This window comes from Vicugna pacos, chromosome 8 (genome assembly GCF_048564905.1).
Source record: "Vicugna pacos chromosome 8, VicPac4, whole genome shotgun sequence".
Classification (NCBI taxonomy): Eukaryota; Metazoa; Chordata; class Mammalia; order Artiodactyla; family Camelidae; genus Vicugna; species Vicugna pacos.
In genome coordinates this window covers 52,358,371-52,380,384 of record NC_132994.1, presented here as the reverse complement: position 1 = coordinate 52,380,384, position 22,014 = coordinate 52,358,371, and the positions used below count along the sequence as shown (strand labels likewise).

General features: G+C 37.4%; 1 protein-coding gene and 1 pseudogene across 1 annotated transcript in view; one reads left to right on the top strand and one right to left on the bottom strand.

The window, feature by feature from the left end:
* Nucleotides 1-1,878: 1,878 nt before the first annotated feature.
* Nucleotides 1,879-22,014, bottom strand: part of EYA4 (EYA transcriptional coactivator and phosphatase 4) — a 240,676-nt gene continuing 220,540 nt past the window's right edge. Inside the window, exons 13-19 of the mRNA XM_072965897.1 lie at nucleotides 20,476-20,565; nucleotides 14,391-14,449; nucleotides 14,123-14,283; nucleotides 11,726-11,840; nucleotides 7,748-7,869; nucleotides 5,592-5,692; nucleotides 1,879-1,959 (exon numbers count right to left, since the gene is read on the bottom strand). Of these exons, the coding sequence (XP_072821998.1) occupies nucleotides 1,879-1,959; nucleotides 5,592-5,692; nucleotides 7,748-7,869; nucleotides 11,726-11,840; nucleotides 14,123-14,283; nucleotides 14,391-14,449; nucleotides 20,476-20,565 (729 nt within the window). The remainder of the gene's footprint in view (nucleotides 1,960-5,591; nucleotides 5,693-7,747; nucleotides 7,870-11,725; nucleotides 11,841-14,122; nucleotides 14,284-14,390; nucleotides 14,450-20,475; nucleotides 20,566-22,014) is intronic.
* On the top strand, nucleotides 16,649-16,989 carry LOC116281393 (10 kDa heat shock protein, mitochondrial pseudogene; annotated as a pseudogene).

Genomic DNA, 22,014 nt, shown 5'->3' with positions numbered 1-22,014 from the left:
GGTTTATAGCCTGGGAAATAAAATCACATTTCCATAATGAATGTTGTGATCAGTGTACAAAGCCCTAATCTTAGGGGAGCCACGGAAGCATGAGATTATGATTATCATGGACCAGACTCTGATTAGGGCCACTGCCTAGAAGCTGGACTCCAGGTTCCACAGTGTGACATTTTAAACACAGGACTGCAGGTGTAGACACCAGTAAAACATTCCTGGATCTTGAAAGTCTTAAATTTCCACAAGGGAAATCATGTCATAGAAAATGACAGGAGAACCTGTATCGTGTTCTTAACATGGGCTACACACCAAGGAAAAAAAAAACAAAAACATGCAAACACAACGATGACAGGCTCTCCTTGCACTGAATGAAGTCCATTGTGCAGTAATGGTACAGGCAGAAACCAAGGTGTGCAGGTCTGTAATGGAGAGAAACTGGATTGATGTGTTAAGACGGAGAACCAGATACTATTTCACTGTTGTGACTTTAGTAATGCTGCCAAGATCCGACTCACTTGTTAATTTCTTTTATGATCAGAGTCTAGGTAAAATTTTCATTGATTCACTTCTTTCCTTAGAAACCATCTGGGCATTCACCTTCCACTACTGATGACACTTCGTTTTTGCAATGGCATTGGGAAGAAATGCACTTAGCTTTCTTTTAAGCCCTGTTCACTCAACATGGATTTAAAGCCATGTTCATGTATATTCTATAAACATTTGGGTGATATTTGCTTATGATTTCCATCAGAATATTTTCCTCTACACAACTTACACGTATCAAAAAGTCAAACTCTAAACAGTGTAAGTCATCATGAATATGGCTCTTAGTTTTCTCCAGTAAAACGGTAGAAAGGGTACTCGAGACTTCAATATACATTTCACTTTCTAAGTAAAGGTCCCACAGTCTTTCCCAAACCTTCCGCTTATGGTTGGATGCACAAATAGTTGCCTCATACAATTATTGGAATTATGAAGAACCCAAATAAAACACAAGCTTTCCTTTATTATTGTTGTTTTCTTATCGCAACAAGTACTTGGTTTCTCGCTGATGCATTATTAAGCTTTGATTACTTGAATTTTAAATTTGGTCATCTTAAGAATGATCACAATGGTTTTTGTCTTTCATTATCTACAGAGATTTTTTTTTTTAACCAAAGTTACATTGTAACACACAAACGCTGTCTTGTCTTTAAGGCACAACACATCAGTATGAACATTCTATTTGTCAAACTTAAAAAAGAGACATTATTAGATTCCCTTTTCCCCACCCGTGTCCCGCCCCAACAAATGAAAGAAAAATTGCATCCACTTTCAAAGTCAGCTACTAATAAAGTCACAGTAAATTATTTTCATCAATAATTTACACAAATTACAGGTCTAGATAGGACTGTCCTTACACAGTCTGAGTGCATTCCAATTCAGATTTTCTGGGCTAGGTAGGCTAAAGTCAGATTCAAACCTCAGGGCTGAGAAGATCTCCCATTTTGAGGAATGTTGTTAAACACCACCTTGTCAGACGGAGACTGTGTTGGTGTTTTGCCAGGGTAAGAGTTCTTTGCTAAAGCTGTTAATTCCAGTTAGAACGACTCATTCGGTGTGGACCAGCAATCTCCACAGACTTTTTTTTTTAAACCATTAAAGTGTTGTAAGTGTAAGACCATAGAGCTTCCTTTCTGTAGCACTAAAGTTTAATTCCGTTCAAGCAATCTGAATTCTTCATTCTGGAATTCTCATTCCAAATATGATTTCATCCTTTAAGACAATTTGTATGTGTAAAGCCAGAGGCATTGAATCACACATAAAAATTCAGTGTACTTGAAATATAAAAAAAAAAAAACAAAAAAACAAAAACAACGGATCTCCAGCTAGAGAACACAGTTACAAATACTCTAATTCCAGTGCTTGATGTAGAGCCAAGAGGTCTGAGTGACTTGATATCCTCCAAAAGGGCATGTTGTGCTGCGTGGGCGAGGGAGGGAGGGAAGAGAGATGGGGAGGGAACGGAGAGAGATCATAACCATGGTCTCAGTGAAGCAGCAGCACACACACGACGCGCAGTTCACCCAAGTTCAAGGGAGGGAGTTCACGGGAGGGACCATCTTATTTAAAGACTCGGTAGCATCAATGGGATATTGTCAAAGTAAAAGAGAAATAGATCTGAACTGTATTTGAATGGTAATGAAAGAAAATAATGAACTTTCTAAAGTAGTTAAAGATTTATTTTGGGAAAGTATCATGACTAATATCGGCATCTGGGAAAGCAAGCTGAGCATCAAAATCATACGTGGCTGAAGGAAAGCATGTTTTAACCACTACATTACTCCTTAAGGTTTATCTCTCGGTTATAACTAAAATTAAAAAATGATAAACTTCCTAGATCCAAGGTTTTTGTCTATTTGAGAGGAAGAGGGTGAATTCCTTTCCACATGAAAAAGAATCTGAAGCTGGACTATATAAGGTAGAAAAACATGTAGGGATGATCAAGTTTCTTGCTTGTCTGGGAGAAGTAATAACTGAAGCCAGCAACGTTGACCTGATTCATTTCGTTGGTGTGGGACTGAGGGGAAGCGCTCCAGCACGCATGCTCAGTGAGGGAGACAGCGCCCTCTGAAGGCAGCGAAAATCAGTTCTTACGGGCAAAAAATTCTTAGACATTACAATATATGTGTAATGTATATATACCAGTAGGTATATGTGGTAGAGTTAAAATTTCACGAAAGGTTGTGATTAGGAAAAAAACACAGATTATAATGAAAACAAGAAAATAAGGTATTATAGCAATTAATAAAACCAAAGCATTGTTTGTAAGTTTGGGCTGATGACATCTTGTAGAACATATATGTATAGAATATATATTTATATGTATAATGGAAATATATATATTATATATGTAACATCGAAAATACACTTTATTATAAAAATTAATAATTAAAATAATAATCACTATTGTTAGAAATTTTTTTTACTGTCTAATATGGTAGCCACTAGCCCAGCGTGGATACGGGGCCCTTGAAATGTGGCAAGTGCAGTTCAAAATGTATGCTGAATTTCAAGGACTTAGAATTTTTTTAAAATGTAAATATCACATTAAGAGTTTTTATATTTACTAGGCATTGAGACAATAATATTTTGAGTATATATTAAAATATATTACTAGAATTAATTCTACCTGTCTCTTTTTAGTTTTTTTTTAAACAAGGGTTCCAAAAAATTTAAAATTACAAATATGGCTTGCATCATATATTTCTATAAAGGAGCACAATTAAAACTTTGAAATTTCTTCTTAAATTGACAAAGCAAACTATGTTTTTAGATCAAATTAAAGCACAGAAATTCACCTCGAAGTAATGTTTTTTAAATTCAGCTCAGATCTATTTGTAATAACAAAATGGAACTTTATATTTCTGCACATGCGATTACAGCTACATCCAAGAAAAGCATGCATTCTGAATACTAGAGAAACCAATCACCTGTGTTTCAAAATAGAGTTATAAGCCTTCACCATCACCAAAACTGTACCTACATAAACAACCATTTGGAAATAGCATTCTAACCGAGGTTTTTACCCACTTGGAGTCATGCCTTTTCTTCCTGAAGTTTAGGATGTAAAGCAGAGGTTTAACAACTGGTATACCAAGTCTAGTTTTCCCGCAATGGATAAGTGGGGTAGACTTTACTAGTTTTAATTTTCAAAGGCATATACTGTTTCTGTTTGGGGAAAGTGAATTTTATCAGCCCTGACCTAGATATGTGTGTTTCACAATGGCTAAAAGACATGCAAAAGCTTGCTGTAGTGGCTGCACTGACTGTTCCTTGCTGTACATAATTATGGTGCCAATGTGAAAAACTGAAACAGCACAGACTCTGGACACTGACAAACTCCAGAAGATATTTCAACTGGAAGGATTTCAAGTAGTAGTTAGCTAGGAAAGTTGTATTTCTTGAGGCTGCATCCCTGACCTCATACAGAATGTCCTTGGGACCAGAGTGCTGTCTTGGGTCACTGACACTGCTAATTTAGACTGAGGTGCACTATGGGAGGCTGAGCCTGCACCAACTCTCTTAATGCTATGGAAAAACTTGGAGAATTTCAGGTATGGCTTCCAACACTTCACTTTCTAAACCTTCTAAAGTGGAAGCTCTTTCTCTTTCTCCATTGTTTGATTTGAATTGACTACAAACATAAATCACTTCTTTTATCTTTCTAGTATCACTATAAACTTTTCTAGAAAACTGTCTGTTGTTTTTTGGGGGGTGTGGGGGTGGAGAGAAACAGAAATCAGGTAAACAGTCCAGTCCGTGCAAGTGTTTAGTGAAGGCTTTATTAGATGATGATCTGAAATCTCCTCAGCATGCTGAGGACAACTTTTGTTCTGTGTAAAGCAATATACACTGCTATGTCCTTGTTTCACAGTACTAATCCATCATTTTTCTTGTTTTATAAATTATATCACTTGTATTCTGGCTAGATGATATATATATTTTTTTCTTTTCTTCTTTTGTTTTGGTTAGTGGAGGTACTGGAGATTGAACGCAGGACCTTGTGCATGCTAAGCATGCGCTCTACCACTGAGCTATACCCCCACTGGCTAGATGATATTTTGCTATCATTCAGTGAAGGAAGCAGTAGATCTCAGTGTTGTGTTGGCTGATAGCCTGGTATCTGGGGCCAATTTTGGTATCATTCTCCTTTTGATACTAAACCAACCATTTAATGTTTTTTTTTAATTGCCTTGATTTCTCCAGAAATTCGGGCCAGATGAAAAGGCTGATTTAAATACCTAGGGCCTATGAGATCTTCTGAATATATTCACAGCCAGCTGCTTGGCTTCAATCCAGCACCAATGACTCACCAAAACAGGGAACACTCTCCTAGAAGATGTAAGGCACATTGCCTCTACCTCTAAGTCTCTCCAACAAGTTGGTACAACAGGATTTGAATAATATATCCCATTCCAATAGCATTTAATAAATTCTCTGGCAAGTTTTTTCCTTCTGCTATGAAAGCTACCCTCAGCATTTACCATCATGGGGAACGATTACTAGCAGGCACTCACAAGGACCATACAGCACAGAGGATGGATGGAAAAAAGACTAAGAACTGAGCCACTCACATGATTTTCTATGGAGCTCCTTAAGCGTCTTTATCTTGGTGAATTTCACGTGCTTAAAAATGGTTATTTGCCCATCTTTCTCACATCTGTGTGTATTATACACACACACACAAATAAGTATAACTAAATTTTCCTACATATCTTACGAAGTTTCAGGCAAAAAATGCTAGACTCCAAATGGTTTATTTGAATGTAAGTATTGACCTTCTCATGCTCTTACTGCTTCGCATCTATAAATTGAAATCATTTGTCAAGCTGCCACTGGGCCAAACTACAGGAATGCAAACAAAAAAGCTTGCATTAGACGGATCACACCAACATTGTTTGAAACGGGTTACCTTTTTTGCTGCCTGTTCTTCTTCTACACCATCCCCAATTACAACATATACTACTTTTCTGCCAAACCTTTGCATTATTCGTTCAAAGCAACTTTCTTTTCCTGGAAGATAAACAAGATAAAGTTCAGAGTGAAGTTACCTGGTTAGCGGCATGCTCCTCATCTCGGCCATCTCCAATCACAACATAAGTTATGTTAGTGCCAAATCTGGACACTATACGCTCAAAACAGCTTTCCTTGCCTGAAAAACAATGCACTGCTTATTCTTCCAGCCATTGCAACCGTTAACCTAAAGATTCATACAGTGTTAAGTTACTTTCTCTTGAATGTCCATCCCTTAAACTAGCTTGCAAATTCCGGGTTTCTGGAATCAACAAGTTCGGTTGAATCCTCAAAGTCTTTACTTGAGACAGATGGTTAAACAAATGCATCTTGCACACCAAAAGAGCCAGCAGGGTTAAACATTTGACCCAGAAAAAATGTTAGTACCCTTCACTCCACCAAAAGAATATAGGAACAACCTTATAAGTGACTATCAGTTTTAACATTTATTTGTGTAATTCTACACGTCAATTGTACCTAGTTTGTTCGAAGAAGTATAGACACGTCAGCTAAAAATATTATTGTGAAAAATTAAAGGTTCACCTAGAAGGAAAGAGGAAATACTAAGATATGGAGTTACCTGGATAAACAACTCCTTTCTTCAAGCGTCTGGGTGCTAGTCTGCTCAGATTAATTGTACTAAGGGTACTGTCTGCTCGGGCCACAGCACTGGTGACACCAGTACCCTCTAATCGTTCTATGGAAATAACACCACGAAACTTCTACGTGTTCTTTGTCTTTACAACATTGGCATGATTCTCTGAATTTCATTCCCAGAACGCTTATGCAATCATGGCTACTTTCGCATTTTTTCCCCCTTATTCTGATGTTCAGAACTCCAAAAAATACTAGATTAGAGGGAAAAAATGAAATACAGATGAAATACAAGGAACAGTTTGGCCAAGAAGAACCTTGTCCTTATTAGAGGAAATGTTTATGCTTGTGTGGAAACTATTTAATTTATCAAAAAGCAAAATCAGGTTTGATACATATTCATCCTGCATAAACACACACATCTATGTACGAATTGAATGGGATTGATATCAGGGCCCTTAAGTGCAGCACTCAGGACAATGAGGAATTTACTTTATGAAAGCTTGGCTCTCTTGAACCATACTCCCCAAAACAGCTGCAACTGGGGGCTTTTTCTGACTGTGCCAATGTCAGAACTCTGCAGGGTTATTTTTGGTAGGGGATTTTAGGATTCTAAACTCTTGTCAAGCTGCCAGAGCCTAAGTCTGTTGACCTTCCGGGCACATTATACAACCCATCTATTTCCCCAGGCATTTCCTTGACAGGCAACAGAATCCATGAGTTGTTTTCTTTTAACTCTTTCACACAGCAGAAATTGGTGAGATGTTGTTTTTGAAAGTTTACTTGAAGTCTTAAGTCTGTGAAAGGCACTTGTAAGTCAAAGATGGCTCCACAGATAGATATGATCTAAATAAACTAGGTTGTAGCTCTTTGATTGTTATTGAATATTTTTGGAAATGTGGATTTCCAGCCATTCATGCATTATGAATGCTCCAGTTATGTCTGCTGATTCATGAAATTCTTTTTTTTTTCTGGAATTAAGGATACTCATCTGACACTCCTTTGTAATGCCAAAACAGTATTTTTACCTTAGATCTAGGTTATTGCACATACAAGGATGTAATACCATATACCATATTAATTAAAATATAAAATACTATGGCTTAAGATACTGTATATTATTTAGATAACATGTGCCATAATGAAATATAAATGTGTGTATGTGTGTGTATGTGTGTGTGTGTGTGTCTGTGTGTGTGTATAGTCAGAACTATCCAGATACTGAGTTCAGAATTCACAGGCAACACTTTTCACAAGATGCACACGTATACAAAGAGTTGCAGGCAACTTTGTTATCTGAGCTGTATTCAAATTTGCTTGATACTCTATTTTTTAAAAAACAGGTTTACTTATTTAACTTTTGGGGGGGTAATTAGGTTTATTTATTTATTATACTTTTAGAGGAGGTACTGGGGATTGAACCCAGGACCTCCTGCGCGCTAAGCATGCACTCTACCACTTGAGCTATCCCCTCTCCTTGCTTGATATTCTGATAGAAAAACTGATGAAAGAGGGAATCACACAGAAACATGCATGAAGAACATGTCCCCAAACACAGATGTGAACATATTCCATACAGAGTTAGAAATAATTTCCTTACCTATTTTAGTTGCACTGTAAATATTCTCAATGGGAAAAGCACCTCCTAAACTATAGAGCAGAACTTTCGCAAGTGCTGGGATCAGCTGGGTCGTCGTCACCAGGACATTCACGCAGTTACTCCTAAGACAGGGAGGAGACAGGCACATTTGTCTTCTAAGACTAAATAACTTCTAATGTACACATTTTAAATGATCATTGCAGCCTCTCGATTCCATAATCAATGGCTGCTGATAATCTAATTGTTCAATATCAACAGTTATTTGTGGTGCCCACCACCTGGGAGGCACAATGACATCCCAAAAAGAAGGAAGTGAAGGAAAATAAGCAAAAAGAAGTTTGCCCCCACCCCCTCCAGCCAGAGCACAAGCTAGACAAGAAGACAGACAAGTAAACAGACCCCCACAATAAGAAATGTGTTCTAGGACAAAGATCTCCTCCAGTCCCTGTGGAAACCCACAGAAGGATACCTACTTCGGCCAGCAGCAATCACGGGAAGGTTATCGGAGGGGTCATGGCTTAGCTCTAAGTTTTACAAGTATGCAGCTTTCTTAAAATTTGCACATGTACAAAGAGCTGCAGGGGACTTTGTTATCTGATGCAGATTAGGTTTGTTTTAGGGCGACAGGACTCTGTGTCCTAGGGTTTTCAGAGCCTAGGAAAGTAGAGGACACAGTCAGAGAGGAGGTGATGGTACGGGGAGAAGAAGTTTTCAGCTTTTGTTTAAGAAACAGCCCAGAGAGACTCAATCGAGGGATTGACAAGTGGTGGAACCTGAAGAAGTAAAAATGAAGAGGATCCTTATTTACAACAGAAGGGGTTGAATCCCTGAATCTCCTTCTCCACAACCAAGGGCAAACTGCATTTACGGGGTCCAGGTTTAAACACAACTACAAAGGCTCTACCCTTTGAGAGTGAAAATCTCCCATTTTGCAGTTAACAACTGTTTCTTTCATGGTAGCATCAGGGGGAGACAAAGGAAACACCAAGACAGTAAAGATTGTTAGCCTGAAATCCAGAAAAGAATGGACTGTGGCCCTTCCTTCTGGATTACAGGGAAACGGAACAGTCCGGCCTGGAGAGGCTCAAACCACACATGTGAAATTGGGAATCGGAAGGCATATGGCTATGCCCTTTTCTCTACTGGATATTCTGTATCACAAGCCTTTACTACATATTTGTGTGGGGCCCATAAAATATTCTCTAGAATTCCGCAGATTGATTTGCAGAAAATTGGTCTCAGGGGCAACTCAGAAAAGCAAGTTGACTGCTAACTTCTCATGGGTAAGTGCTTGGTCCGCAGCACGCTTCGTATTATGCTTTATGCAATTTAGACATATGCATAAGGAAAACTATAATTTATTCAAAAACAATTATTAAACCTTTATAATGATAGCCTTTCAAAACATTTTTTCATTTCTAAACTATCTCCAGAGACATGGGACCTTGTAATAGGAGCTCCGACTTCTGGAAGCAGGTGATGAGGTTTATCAATTTTTATGGGACAAAGAAACAAAGACTTTGAGATGTGGAAGTTTAATAAGCATCTTCAACACAATCCTAAATTTTACTAATTAAAAAAAAAAAGAACTAGAAAATGACTTGCCTATGATCAGACAAAAATTCCCCCAATAGTGGCAGATGATTAAGAATAATACACTAACACGTGACGACACTGTGACACAATGTTCTATCAAAACAAGGTGCTATTCAACGTCATATACAGATGAAGGTTACAGAAGGAAAACATGGTGAAATAAAACAAAGCACAGGCTTTTTAAAAGTTTACAGGTGTAGTTTTGAATTCCAGCTTCACCACTCACATTATATGATATTTGGAATTACATCTTTTCATTACAAACAGCACATATTTATAAATTGCATATATATACACGTTCATAAAATGCAGGCAAATAAGGAAGAAAATGAAAAGCATCAATTAGTAACCACCCAGAGACAGAAACTGATCTCCTCATTCTGAGTATTTACTTTCAGAGTTTCAGTTTACATATAGATTTTTTTTCCCATTAGGATCTAGTACATATATAATTTTGTGTTTTACTTTTTTCATTTGTTTATATCATGAGCCTATTTATTTATGTCACAGTGTCTTAACATTTTCCCTCTCCCAACAAAACCTAATAGATGCAAATTATTCTATCCTGTGGCTCCACCAACATCTTTTAAAGTTAAGCTTAGTGTTTGATTTCTTAATATTACAAATAACGCGACCTCACAAATTTTTCCTATACATATGCTTATGTCCTTTAACTATATTCACAGAAGAGGGATTACAGCCAGAGGGCACATACTTTGCTGCAGGCTCTGATACAGAATTCAGCAGCATCTGCTTTTCTGATATCCTAGATGTTTTGTGAAATTTACCAATCGGGTAATATATGTGGACAATGTGGCAAATTTCACAGTACTTAAAACTTCAATATGTAATGCCTTAATTTTCCCTTTCCTTTTCTTGTCATAGAACAATTGATTAAAATCATATACCCATGAAGTTGCTTTAAGGCCATGTATTAATAAGAATCTACATATAATATATTATGGGTAACACACAGATAATCTATTTGACAATGCAATAACCTTTGGTTTTTAACTATCATTAGAAATAATGAAAGCATCGTCCACTGTATTTTACACACATTCGGGGGTCGGAGCCCTCACATTCCAGCTTCTTTGTCCTTTGGTTACCATGTCACCAGTCACAGAGATCACAGGCAGAAAGTCCTATTTTAGAACAGCTTTAATGGTTAGACAGTTCTTCCTACAAAGAGCCAGAACCTCCCTTACTAGGATTCTTACTCATCGGTACCCTTTCCTCTACAGACTCAGAGAGAAATGTCATTTATTTTCAGCGTAATAGCTCAAACAGCTGAAATCTGTAATCGTGTTCCACACATGGCTCTTCTTCAGACTAAACTCTGGTTCCTCCCTCTAACTGTCCCTTTTATGTGATTTCCATAGCCTAAACCCTTCTGGCCACTTTGCTGGACACAAGATGCTTCAAACATGTCACAGCTCCTGTAGGAATGAGGTGCTCAGAACTGAGCAATGTACTCTGGATTTCCCAGCCTGACCCAGGAACCTACTGTGCCCTCCCCTCTCCATTTAGATTTTCTGCTATCAACATGATGGCTGGTCGTGTCACAGGGCTGGAAGCCACGTGCATCATTTGGGACACGCCGTTCACTTCCATGTTCTGAATACTGGACTCTCCTTTCACCCTGCCAGGGTTTCTCTGTATCTTGATTCAATCAGTTCACATACAAACTCTTCTCTGAATTTTGCGTTACCCACACATTTGCTAAGTATGGTGTTATTTATTCATCCAACTCAGAAACAAAACTAAAGAAAAGAATAGTACAAAGATTTAGCCCCACCTTACTAGCGATCATCTTCCAGTTCACATTATTTTATTAATTTACATTTATGGCACATGGTATTCAACTAGTTACATCTATTCAACTCTATTATCTACATTAACAAGTCAGCATTTCATTGTTTAGATCAAACAACACAAGGGAGACACAATTTTCAGGAGCTTTCTCTTGTGTTTTGATGTATTTAAATTATGTTTATTATCTAGAATGGCCTAAAAGACTTACAAACGTGCATTCACTGTATAAACAGTATGGTTTTATTTTTGCCATCATCTCCTCTCCTTACTTTGCCACCAACAGAGTGCTGTCTTTTTTTAAAATTTGGAATTCAAATGACATTCCCATGGGGTTTGTCAGGGGTTATGAGGAGAGAAGGGTAAAGGTAGAATCTTCTGGTTATTCTGAGAAGCAGCAACTCCCATCCTCCACCCCAAAACACACACACACATACACACCACACACACAGTGAATTGTTAGGTCCCTTCAAACTCTAAAATAGTCTGGGAATTAAAACACTTTTGTATTTGTTATGCTATTAGAACTCCATCCTCAATACACGTAGGAACTGCAAAGACACCGCTTACCTAGTACTAATGATTGATAAAGATTTAAGTGCATTTGTTAGCCAGGAGTCTGTCAGACCTTCTATCTCGGCCCTCAACTGCAGCCACGCGTCTCTCTTGGCAGGGCCAAGGAGTCCTGCAACATCAAAAAGCAAGGCAGAGTCAGGAGATGAACATTTTTCAGCAATGCCTAGTTTGGTCTCCCTTCTGTCTAGTATAGGTAATTTCTCTTCTGCCTATATCAGAAATGAAGAGAGAGATGGATATCAACACGGATCCTTTGTTTCAGAATTGATCATCCATCCATTCATTCACTCATTCATTCATTCCACAAACATTTATTGAATAACTTTTGGATGTTGGGTTCTGGGCTAAAAATTAGCGATGTGACAGTGAAAAGTGGGTCTCTATCCTTATTGATCCTAGCATCTGGCACAGTGGACACCAATCACCCGAGGAGCTTTGACGACACCCCAGCCTGGGTCCTACTCCAGAAGACTGATACTATAGGCCTTGAGGAGAAGTCCAGCTCTACCAGCCCAGAGATACAAATCTCAAATTCCGTGGCTGTCTGAAAATGCTTAGCTTCCTAATAATCACAATCATCACCACTGTGAAACAGTAATAATGACATTATCACATACAGCTATGGAAATGTATAGAATTTGTTTTTATCATTAGTGCTCAAGCTATCAGAAATACTTAATTTTGTAAAAAGGGGTTAAGAGTTTTGTTTAAAATCCTAGAGCTTGATAGAGCATGGTTGAAAACTACATTGATTAGAAAAAGAGAAGAGGTAAGCATACCAATTTCTTACTTAAAAAGCCCTCCCTTTCGTGATAAAACAAGATCACATAAGTTTATCAAAAAAGAAAGTTTCTTATTTAAATCATATTTCAGAATATTGGGAGTACATATAGAGGTGGATAATTTTTTAAATCATAATTTATAGTTTCTGGCAAGTCTCATTTGTCTTCATTTCAATAAAGAGATGCTAACATCACAAAAAAAAGGATTCATCTCTCATTGTTTAAACTTTTTAAGCTATAAGACTATTAGTAATCTTATCAATTTTAAAATGATTTTAATAATACCCTTTAAGAGGGAAATGACACACCTGAATGATAAAAGTTCATTCATATTTCCCAAAGGATATTTATTCTAAAGTTAAATTGATTACCTACAATTGATTTTTAATGGAATAGCTATTTGTTTGATTTTACAAAATTGTCTTCTGTAAAGTGTTAGAGTGAAATTAGGAAACCTGAGTTGTCTGCCTAGAACTCCGGACAAGTCAGTAGCCTGCAGGAGCCTATTTCTTATTTGGAAATGAAAGACTTCCACATCTAAGCTCCATTTGGTTCTAGCATTATTATTGTGTATGGTTCTATGTGGTTTTGTTCTTTTGTAGTTACTGAGTATCTACTGAGCATCTATTATGTGCCCCAAGGCTAACTAGGCACTGGGGATACAGACACACAACCCACCCTCACAATGTGTATGGTGTGTGTAACATATATACTACAGATGAAACCTTTATTACTACATTGTACTCTCTGAATATAGGTGAATATACACATCTATAGTATGCACAAATATAGTTAGCTTTATCAATTTTAGTTTCCAGTTTATACTCCTCAAACATCTTTCTGTCTAAAAAAAGAGACACAAAGAAACAAAAAAACCCTGGGAGAAGAATCTTATGTGACCTCATAACTAATCCTAGGATCGTATTGACCTGAAATTGATCCTAATAAGAGAAAATCAAGGTTTATTATACCAAGAAGCACATCCAAGATCTTAGTTTTGAAGTCACAGGTTTTGATATCACCTGTAATTTCTGAATGAGTATAAAATGGTTTAGCTACAACCTACAGAGTATTTGGACTTTTGAAAACCATGGTGTAGTTAACACAATACATGGCAAAGGTATATTTTCATATAACATGCAATTTTTAAAAGGATAAAATAGACTTGTTGAAGTCTTTGAAATGACATAAAGCACTGTTTAGATTTCTTTTTGATAGGATTCCAGAAAGGTCATGATTGCTAACAACTCTGCTTCAGTGACGGGGGTCTTCCTTCCACGGCCTCCATCAGTGCCTCTATCTGGTTCTCACTGACAGCGTCCCAGATGAAGAAGGGTAAAAGCACCGTCCTGCTATTAATTGTGACCAAACAGCCAGGCACAAAGAATCCCTAATTCTTTTGACAATGCTGCACGTTTTATTTTGCAGTTAAGTTTTCCCCCCACTCTCCCTACTCTAAGAAACTTAAAATTCTGGCTCACGGAGTCCAGCAGGAGCTCTTGGCAATTGATTTTAAAGAAGGATAGTCCCTGACATGAAACATGAAACCACAGTTCAAATTGTACCTCTATCTACAGTACCTTTATTATACTGTAAAAGCCAAACATACCTCCCACATTGTTCTTGTAGGTGTTGTATAATTCTTTTACTCTTCTGTAACGAAAAGCCAACTTCCTCATCCAGTCAACCCCTCCTCTTACACCTGTTGGCAAACAAAGGTTTGCACTACTTGCAGCTGCATGGAAGCCATCAGTTGCAAAACTGTAGGTACTGCAACACCCAAAATACATTAAAAAGAAATAAAAGAAATAATTACATGTGCAAAACTTCACAGCTGAATTTCTGTAGGAAAGAGCATACTGAAAGGCATGGCTTACCTTAAGTCCTGCCCATTATCATCAGAGGAGACATCGTCTATGTGAACTTGGTCACACTCCTGTTAAAAACAGTGGGAAAGTTGTTTTTCAAAGGATGCTCAGCACCAAGGTTGAAGCTCTTTCCGTCTCGCCATTTGATCAGGCTGTGGCCAGAAGATGGCAGCATCTGCCCATTCATCCCACCCTCGCACGCCAGGAAATGGCCCCATTTCTACTCAGTGAGATAGAAGCCCAGAAGAGACCCATTAAAAGGGGCCTGAAAACATGTGGGCTTATTTAGAGGAATTGAACCAATAATTGGAATCTTAAAATTATTGATAAGAAACTCTCTTTCGAATCTTTACAAGAATCATTGGTGTTCACTCTCAGGCATCTCTGTTGTGCATGCTTAAGTACAGAAGCAAAGCTAATCTGAAGATACTCAAAACTTGTTTGGTCTGAACACCTCAGGGAGTTACTATTATTTATTATTTGTTGAGCAACAACAGAGGGGTTTGATGATTATGATGTCCTGGGAGATCCCTCTAACTTCCTGCTTTTTGCTGGGCCAGTGATACCATGAAAGAACCGTGTTGATGTTATTTCAAAAGTCCTGGTCTTTCGACACAGCAAATAGCTAACCATCAAAGTCAATAATTCTTGTTGCTATACAAGTTTTTAAATCTTTACACAGAAATGAATACTGAAAAAAAAGGGAAATAATGAAGATTTTTCATCTCCAATGTACTCTGAAGTCAGAGGAGAATAAAGTTGAGGACCATAAATACACCCACACAATTGACCTGACTTAGAGTGTACTCAGCAAAAAGCAGTAAGTTTTCTGGAGAAGATTTCAATTCTTCTTTGGTGTTCTGAGAATCCTTTTCTATCTTTGAGTAATCTGCAAAGTTTCAATGAAACAGTACATGATTCTAAAGGTGAAGTTTGGCTAGGGCATTTCAACACCTAATGCCTCCTAACCTCAGGGTAAGTATGATTCTGCCTTTGGGGCTTCTTTTTCCCCCTCAAATCATTCCAATTATACAGAGTCTGACTGTGTATACACTGCTTATCATTCAAAATCAATTTTGAAAAATCATTACATTTGAAAACAGGATGCCATACTACAGGTTTTTCAGCTACTATTTGTAATCACTCTAGGGTTTGGGAGAATCAGGTAGTAAAATATTTAACTGTCTCATCTCCAGCTTTCCACACTGAGTGTATTAGCTCCTACTGCAGTCTGAGGATAAATTAGTTGGCTCAAGTTTCTTTTAAAATATAAAACTTAGTGAGTAGCCCCATCAACACAATTTTAGCACATAACTTGAAAGTCCAGGAAAATTCATTTTAAAGGTTCATATGATTTACATATATTATGGGTAATTTTTGAATAAATATATTCATAGGTAGGGAAGGACCTTGGAAAGTTAATCTGACTGGAAGCTGCCTGAGGAGGGGGGTTTGGGCCTGCATATATGCTCACTTAAGGCACAATCTGGCACAAAGTAACGATTCTTTGTTGAATAAATGGCAGAAGACTAGACAGACAAAGTTCATGACAGAATTGCCACAATTACTTAAATTTTCATAACACAAAGTTCTGGTGATAAAAAATAATAATGTTCTAGATGGTAAGGACTGTAAGAAGAGGGCAAGAGAAGAGAATGAAGCGGGAGGAAAGGGGGCAGGGCATAACCAGTGAAGAATGACACAGCTGCCGAGGATAGGACACACTGGTTACAACCAAGATGGCAGTGTATTCAACTTCCAGTAGATCCTGAGCCTCATGGCACACCCACAGGCACCCTGACAGTTCCCAGGCCGACCATAAAAACTCAAGAAGTGGGTGAGGGAGGCATCTCCTGGAAATCCTTGCCTCTTCCCCAGAGTAGTTGGAATAACCCTCCTATCCATTAGCATATGAAATTACTGAACCCATGAAACCTAACAACTCCATACCTCGTGGTTGCTCTCTCCCTCTTGCCTTCTGAGACAGTCCACACTGTATGGAGTGTGTATCTACTTTTACTTTAAACTAAACACCCCAAATACCTCTCAGCTTCTCTCCCTCTCACCTTTCTGAGATGGCCCACATCCTGCCTATGGAGTGTGTATCTCCTAAGCCGTTTTCCCTTCTGAGTGAGACAGACCGCACCTTGTCTATGGAGTGTGTCTGTCTCTAAATAAACTTTCTTTCACTTTACCATGACTTGTTCTTGATTCTTTCCTGCACGAGGCAAGAACCTATTCTCCCCCAACAAGAGGATGTTGGAGTCATGGCAGGACGAGCATTAAAAAAACGTTCTTTCTCATTTTGACTATTTGTTGAAAGAAGCAGAGCCCAAATTTTAACCAAAGAAGGCATTATGCTTCCAGAAAGTTCTCAGAGAAAAGTATTGCAAGCAACAGCAGTAGCTGTGGGATTGGGCTCTAAAGGAAAGGCTGAAGAGATTTAACCAGTTAGCTGGAAAGCTAGAAATAAAAGATCTTCTCCCAGAGCTGCAGCAATCCAGTAGTTCTAGACGACAAGGATTATTTCTTATCAAGAGCTGGTGACATTCTTGGTAAGTATAAAGACCAAATTAAATCACTATTGAAATGGCATTACGTGTGCTGATTCCATGGAAGTTCTGAAATCTTTCATCATGTAAATAATTTCCACGTCTCTACTTTATAATAAATTAATGCTATAAAAAGGGGGGAGCCTTATGAATTATACTGGTAATTAGAAGTTATTTCTATATTTAATACCCTCTCATTCTAATTTTTAGAGAAATTCCTCTGACATTTCAAGTATTAACTCGCATGATTAATTTGTACATTTTGCCCCCAAATTTATTTTTTACTCCTGAGGACATCAGTATATCAAACTTATTGGACCGTGAGTTCCATATTTAAAGTTATGTTTGAGGTTTTTCCAAATGGAACTTCTCTCTAAATTTATGCCTAGTTAACTGTGCCTGTTGACTCTGGACTCCTGCCCAAGGATTACAGTCCAGTGAAAGAAACCTGAACTTCAATCACTTACACTTTTAGAAAAATCTAAATAATTATTTGTCAATTAGTCTTCACTCAGAGCAACTTTGCAAGAATCATTTTGACCCAAACCTAAAATACTAAAAACCATGTAATGCTTTGGCTTTAACATATTCCAGTGTAAGAATTCAAACATTTGGAATAATTCTGGCCCTAACGTTAAATTCTTTAATTCTGTCTCATAAGGCGGCTGCAAACTTGTCACTGATCTTTATCTGTTATAATCCATAATGGTCTTCTCTCACTTTTGTGAGCCCACACTCCCTGGTGTCTTCTTTCCTGGAAGTTATTTTAACTGAAATAACATTTTATTTAAATGAAGATCATTCTCTTCTTCGGGGCAGTGGTGTGAGCATCTGCCTTCTCTGCAGTTGGACAGGAGGTAGTGAAGTGTGTCCATTAGGAGGATTTAAATTTGTATCTTTTAAGGAATTATGTGAAAGCAGCTGCTCCTACATATGTTGCAGTATCTACTGAAGGATTTGAGTCTCAAATAAGACTTTTAGGTTAAGAAAAGGAACCCTGAGAGATTAAATACACAAGGGAAAAATGAACATAATAGGCTAAAGATGGAGTTACTCTCTTGAGGAATTCTCTTTGTCTGTAGAAGCAGACATGGCTTAATACCAGTTGTGAAGTTCACGGCAATCATTGCTTGTAAGAAGTCTACTGAAATAAAAAACTGGGTGAGAGTTTCAAAATCAGATGCAGAAGCAGAGTGGATATGCATGTAAGTGTACTGAACGATCTTGAAAGCTCTTGTTTAGATTTTAATAGTTTCAGTGCCTGTTTGTCTCACTTAAGTTAGTATGAAGCCTTTGAGTTTCTTTGGGCACTTCACCTGGACGTGTACGCACATATGTGGCACGTACGTGTGTCTGTGCATGAATGAGAATTCAACCAGCTTATACGCAGAGATTAAATCATTTCATTGATTCAGTACATTATTGTTGGATACAAAGGTTTATTAGCCTTTGAGTCAAATGGAATTTTTATCACATTCTAAAACACAACTGAAAAACTATAATCACAGAAGAGAAAGTCAATGCCAGTATTTTCTCAGTTACTATTTCTACCAGAGATCCTGCTGGGTATTTAAAAAATATATTTTATATAGTATCTAATCCAAAATAAAAATTCTTAGCCTACCACATGGCTCTGATATGCCAATATTTACATCACACTTGCTAAAGGTATATTCAAAACCATTATAAGCTACTCTCACTTTCTCGTTTTAGTGTTCTGTCAGAGGCCGGGCGGTAAGTTTATTCCATCTGGCTTTGAATCTGCCACTAAAAAAGCTAGAGGGTCATTTATCTCAAACAATAAATAAAATGAAATAAAAACTCTAAAACTTAGATAAAACCACATAAAACTTCCTTTTTTTTTGTCTTTTACAGGTTTGAGAGGACTAATAATCTTAGAATTCTTTTTAGAATGAGCCTCATTGATTTTACTCAAAAGAAAAACCCACCTAAAAAGTTATCACCATATATGTATAAAAAAGCCAAGTTTCCAAATGGTTACAGTGTGTTTCCTACTATCATGTATATGTAAAATCATTCTGTACACTAGACAGTAATAAGTAGCAGGACTAATTTAAATCAGGTTTTAGAGAGGTGATTATTATTTCTTATTATCTAAAACTGGAATAATTGCCTAAGACTACTGACCTTTCATAGTTTCTGTTAAAGAAAAATAAAAGAACCGTCTTTAAATGGAATTTAAATTTTATTATCTAGTAAAAACAATGACTCACTGCAGAAAGAACAAGAAAGAAAATGCTTTTACACAGATTTCCAACACATACTTTTATGGGATATACTGAATAACACATCTTTTACTCATGTCTCAAATGTAACTAAAACTGGATTTAAGACCTTGTCAACTTATTTAAGACACTGACTAACTTGGCTTATCTTGCTCACACATGTCTGTTAATTTCAGCCTAGAACAGGGCAGAGTATGCATTCTGGAGCCAGACAGAATCCAGAGTTTCAAATCCTAACTCAACCACTCAGTAGGTAACCTTAGATGTGATTTTTAAGCTGGCGGACCTACAATTTCTTCTCTACAAAAATAATGTGATAAACATATTTATTCAAAAATGTTGTTGCTGATAAATTGATTAATGGAAAGCCCAATATAAAATGCCAAGCACAAGGTAGGGATTCAGTAATAATAATCTCCACCTTCATCCATAATGTTTATAAACACTTTTATTTCATGATGAACCCATGAGATTAAAAAAAAATAAATCTGAATGGGTCATTAAAAAAAGAAACCTATTTCAGCATCATTGTGCTTGACAGAGAAGAACTTCTCAGCGCTCCAGCAACTCAGCTATTTCAAATTTTATTGTCTGAATGCCTAATAACTTAGATCATACACCTTATTACAGGGCTTACTCAGCCTTCTTGAGGCTATTTTTACTTGGGTCCTTTCAGTTTGTTGTTACTGCTTTTACTTTCTCTTCATTTGAGGTTGAAATGGAAAGGTAAATTAAGAAAAAAAAGAGAAAATAAACGCAATCAAATCCATCAGAAGTGCTAAGTAAACAGTTCTTGCACTGTTTTATCCAGAAGGGGAGGAAACAAGAAATAACAATGTCTTGAATTAGGTTTCAGATTACCTACAAGCCTTAATGACGCATTCTCCCACCAGGAGTAGTATCTGTGATTACTGTGTGGTCATTAACATAAACAGCATCCTGGTTAGTAACCTGGAAGAGCTAGTCATGATTCCAACGGAGGAATGGGTAGTGGGTGAGACACTAAAAGGACCAGGAGGAGTGGATAAGGGTGTAATGTATGGGACGGCAAAGCAGACCTTCCCCTTTCTGGAGACTTTTTTTTGTTTTAAATATATGCCAGTACATACGTACAATTCATCAACACAACTTAGCTTCCGTTTGCATATACAGTGTTTCCCCTTGGGAGGAACTTTACTGTTCTCTTGAGCTAAATTTCTATCTTTCAGTTTTTTTTTCAGGTTATCAGCACATATAGACATCATATAGGAGTTTTAGTAGTTGGCTCCAAATATTCTTACCTTTTTAAATTCTTACCTCTAAATCATTGAAAAATAAATGTGTATCAGCAAGATTAAAAATCATCTCCTCCATTCGGAGTCCAAGGGTTACAGCCATGGGGGGGTCCTGAAAAGGAAAGGCACGTATAATGAAGTAAATCTGCAGTAACCACAGTTACTTGAAAAATATTTTAAGGGCATATGGTTGTGGGGGGCTGTATACATTTTCAACCCCGGAGTCAAAGATTTCCCAATGATCAGAAAAAGGTGCCTTTCCAAAGAGTTATAAAACATACTAAACATGTTGATACATCTGTGAATTTATAGGCATTAACAGGCACAGAAAGATGACTTAGATACATTTTCACATAAAGCTATATGTTCATGAGAGGAGGAAGAAGAAAGCAAGCTAGTTCATAGAACCCAGTTTACATATGCTCCATGCAAAGTCCTTTGGAGAGAGATACTTGGATAGGATACTGAAGAATAGAGCAGACCTGTTAAAAAGAGGAAAGGACGTCTTTTTAAGAATGACAACAAATAAACTCAGAAGAGAGAGGGAAGCAGGTCTACTGGAAGTTTGTAGGACCTGAACAGACAGTGTTGTCTGGAAGTGGGACAGGAAGAGCTGGCAGGGCACAGTGGAACCACAACTTCATTATTAATTGCATTTTGATAAACAGGCAATATTTATTTGAATATGTGTATAGTATGATATAACCTGCATTTGACTAGGGATGAAGGGGGACAGGTGGAGGATGACATTAATTCAGTGAATGTAATATATAAATATATAAAAATAAAATACATACATCTAGAAGTTTGGTGAAAGTAAGGAGATTAGTAAGGAGTCAAAGTGATTTAAGTTTTGTTTACAAAAATCAAGAGATTACACAGCAGCAAGGAGCTGAGAATCAAGACCAGAGTCGGTACTTTATCATAATTAGTTCCAGTTGAAAGCCTGGCATAAAGGGGTATAAGATTTTGAAAAGTAAGGAGAGTTTAGGGATAGAGCTAGGAAAATAATTCATGCACAAACGTTGTGTTTAACATGATCAAGATGGAATGATCGCTGAAGAACCGCTCGAGATGTGACTCTGGAGATGAAAAAACAGAAAATGAGGAAGGGACAACTCAGAATCTGAGACCAGAATGGGTGTTAGCAGGGAGAAGAAAATGGCTTCAAATAAAGCTGACAAGCCTAGAAGGCTACTATTGGTTTTGGCTGAGAAGTTGTTTAGGAAGACCTCTGAGGGTGACTCAGGTTGAGTGTCTGGGCCAGGAGCCAGATTAGGGATTTGAGGAGAGAAAACCAAACTTGTGTTTTCAATGCTCTAATACATGGCATTTCAAGAAATGTATTTAAACTTGGGGAAATGTCATACTAACTTTCCTTCAATTTATGATAAGAAAATGCAACCCAGGTCAGGCCGAGCAGTATTTGTATACCCCCTTGAACTTACTCCACTCAGCAAGTAGAAGCCCTTCTTCATTCCACACCTATATTGCAACAACCAATTATTCCCCCCTGTACTTTCATAATGCTTTGCAGGGGAAAACTCTAGAGTGTAAATGT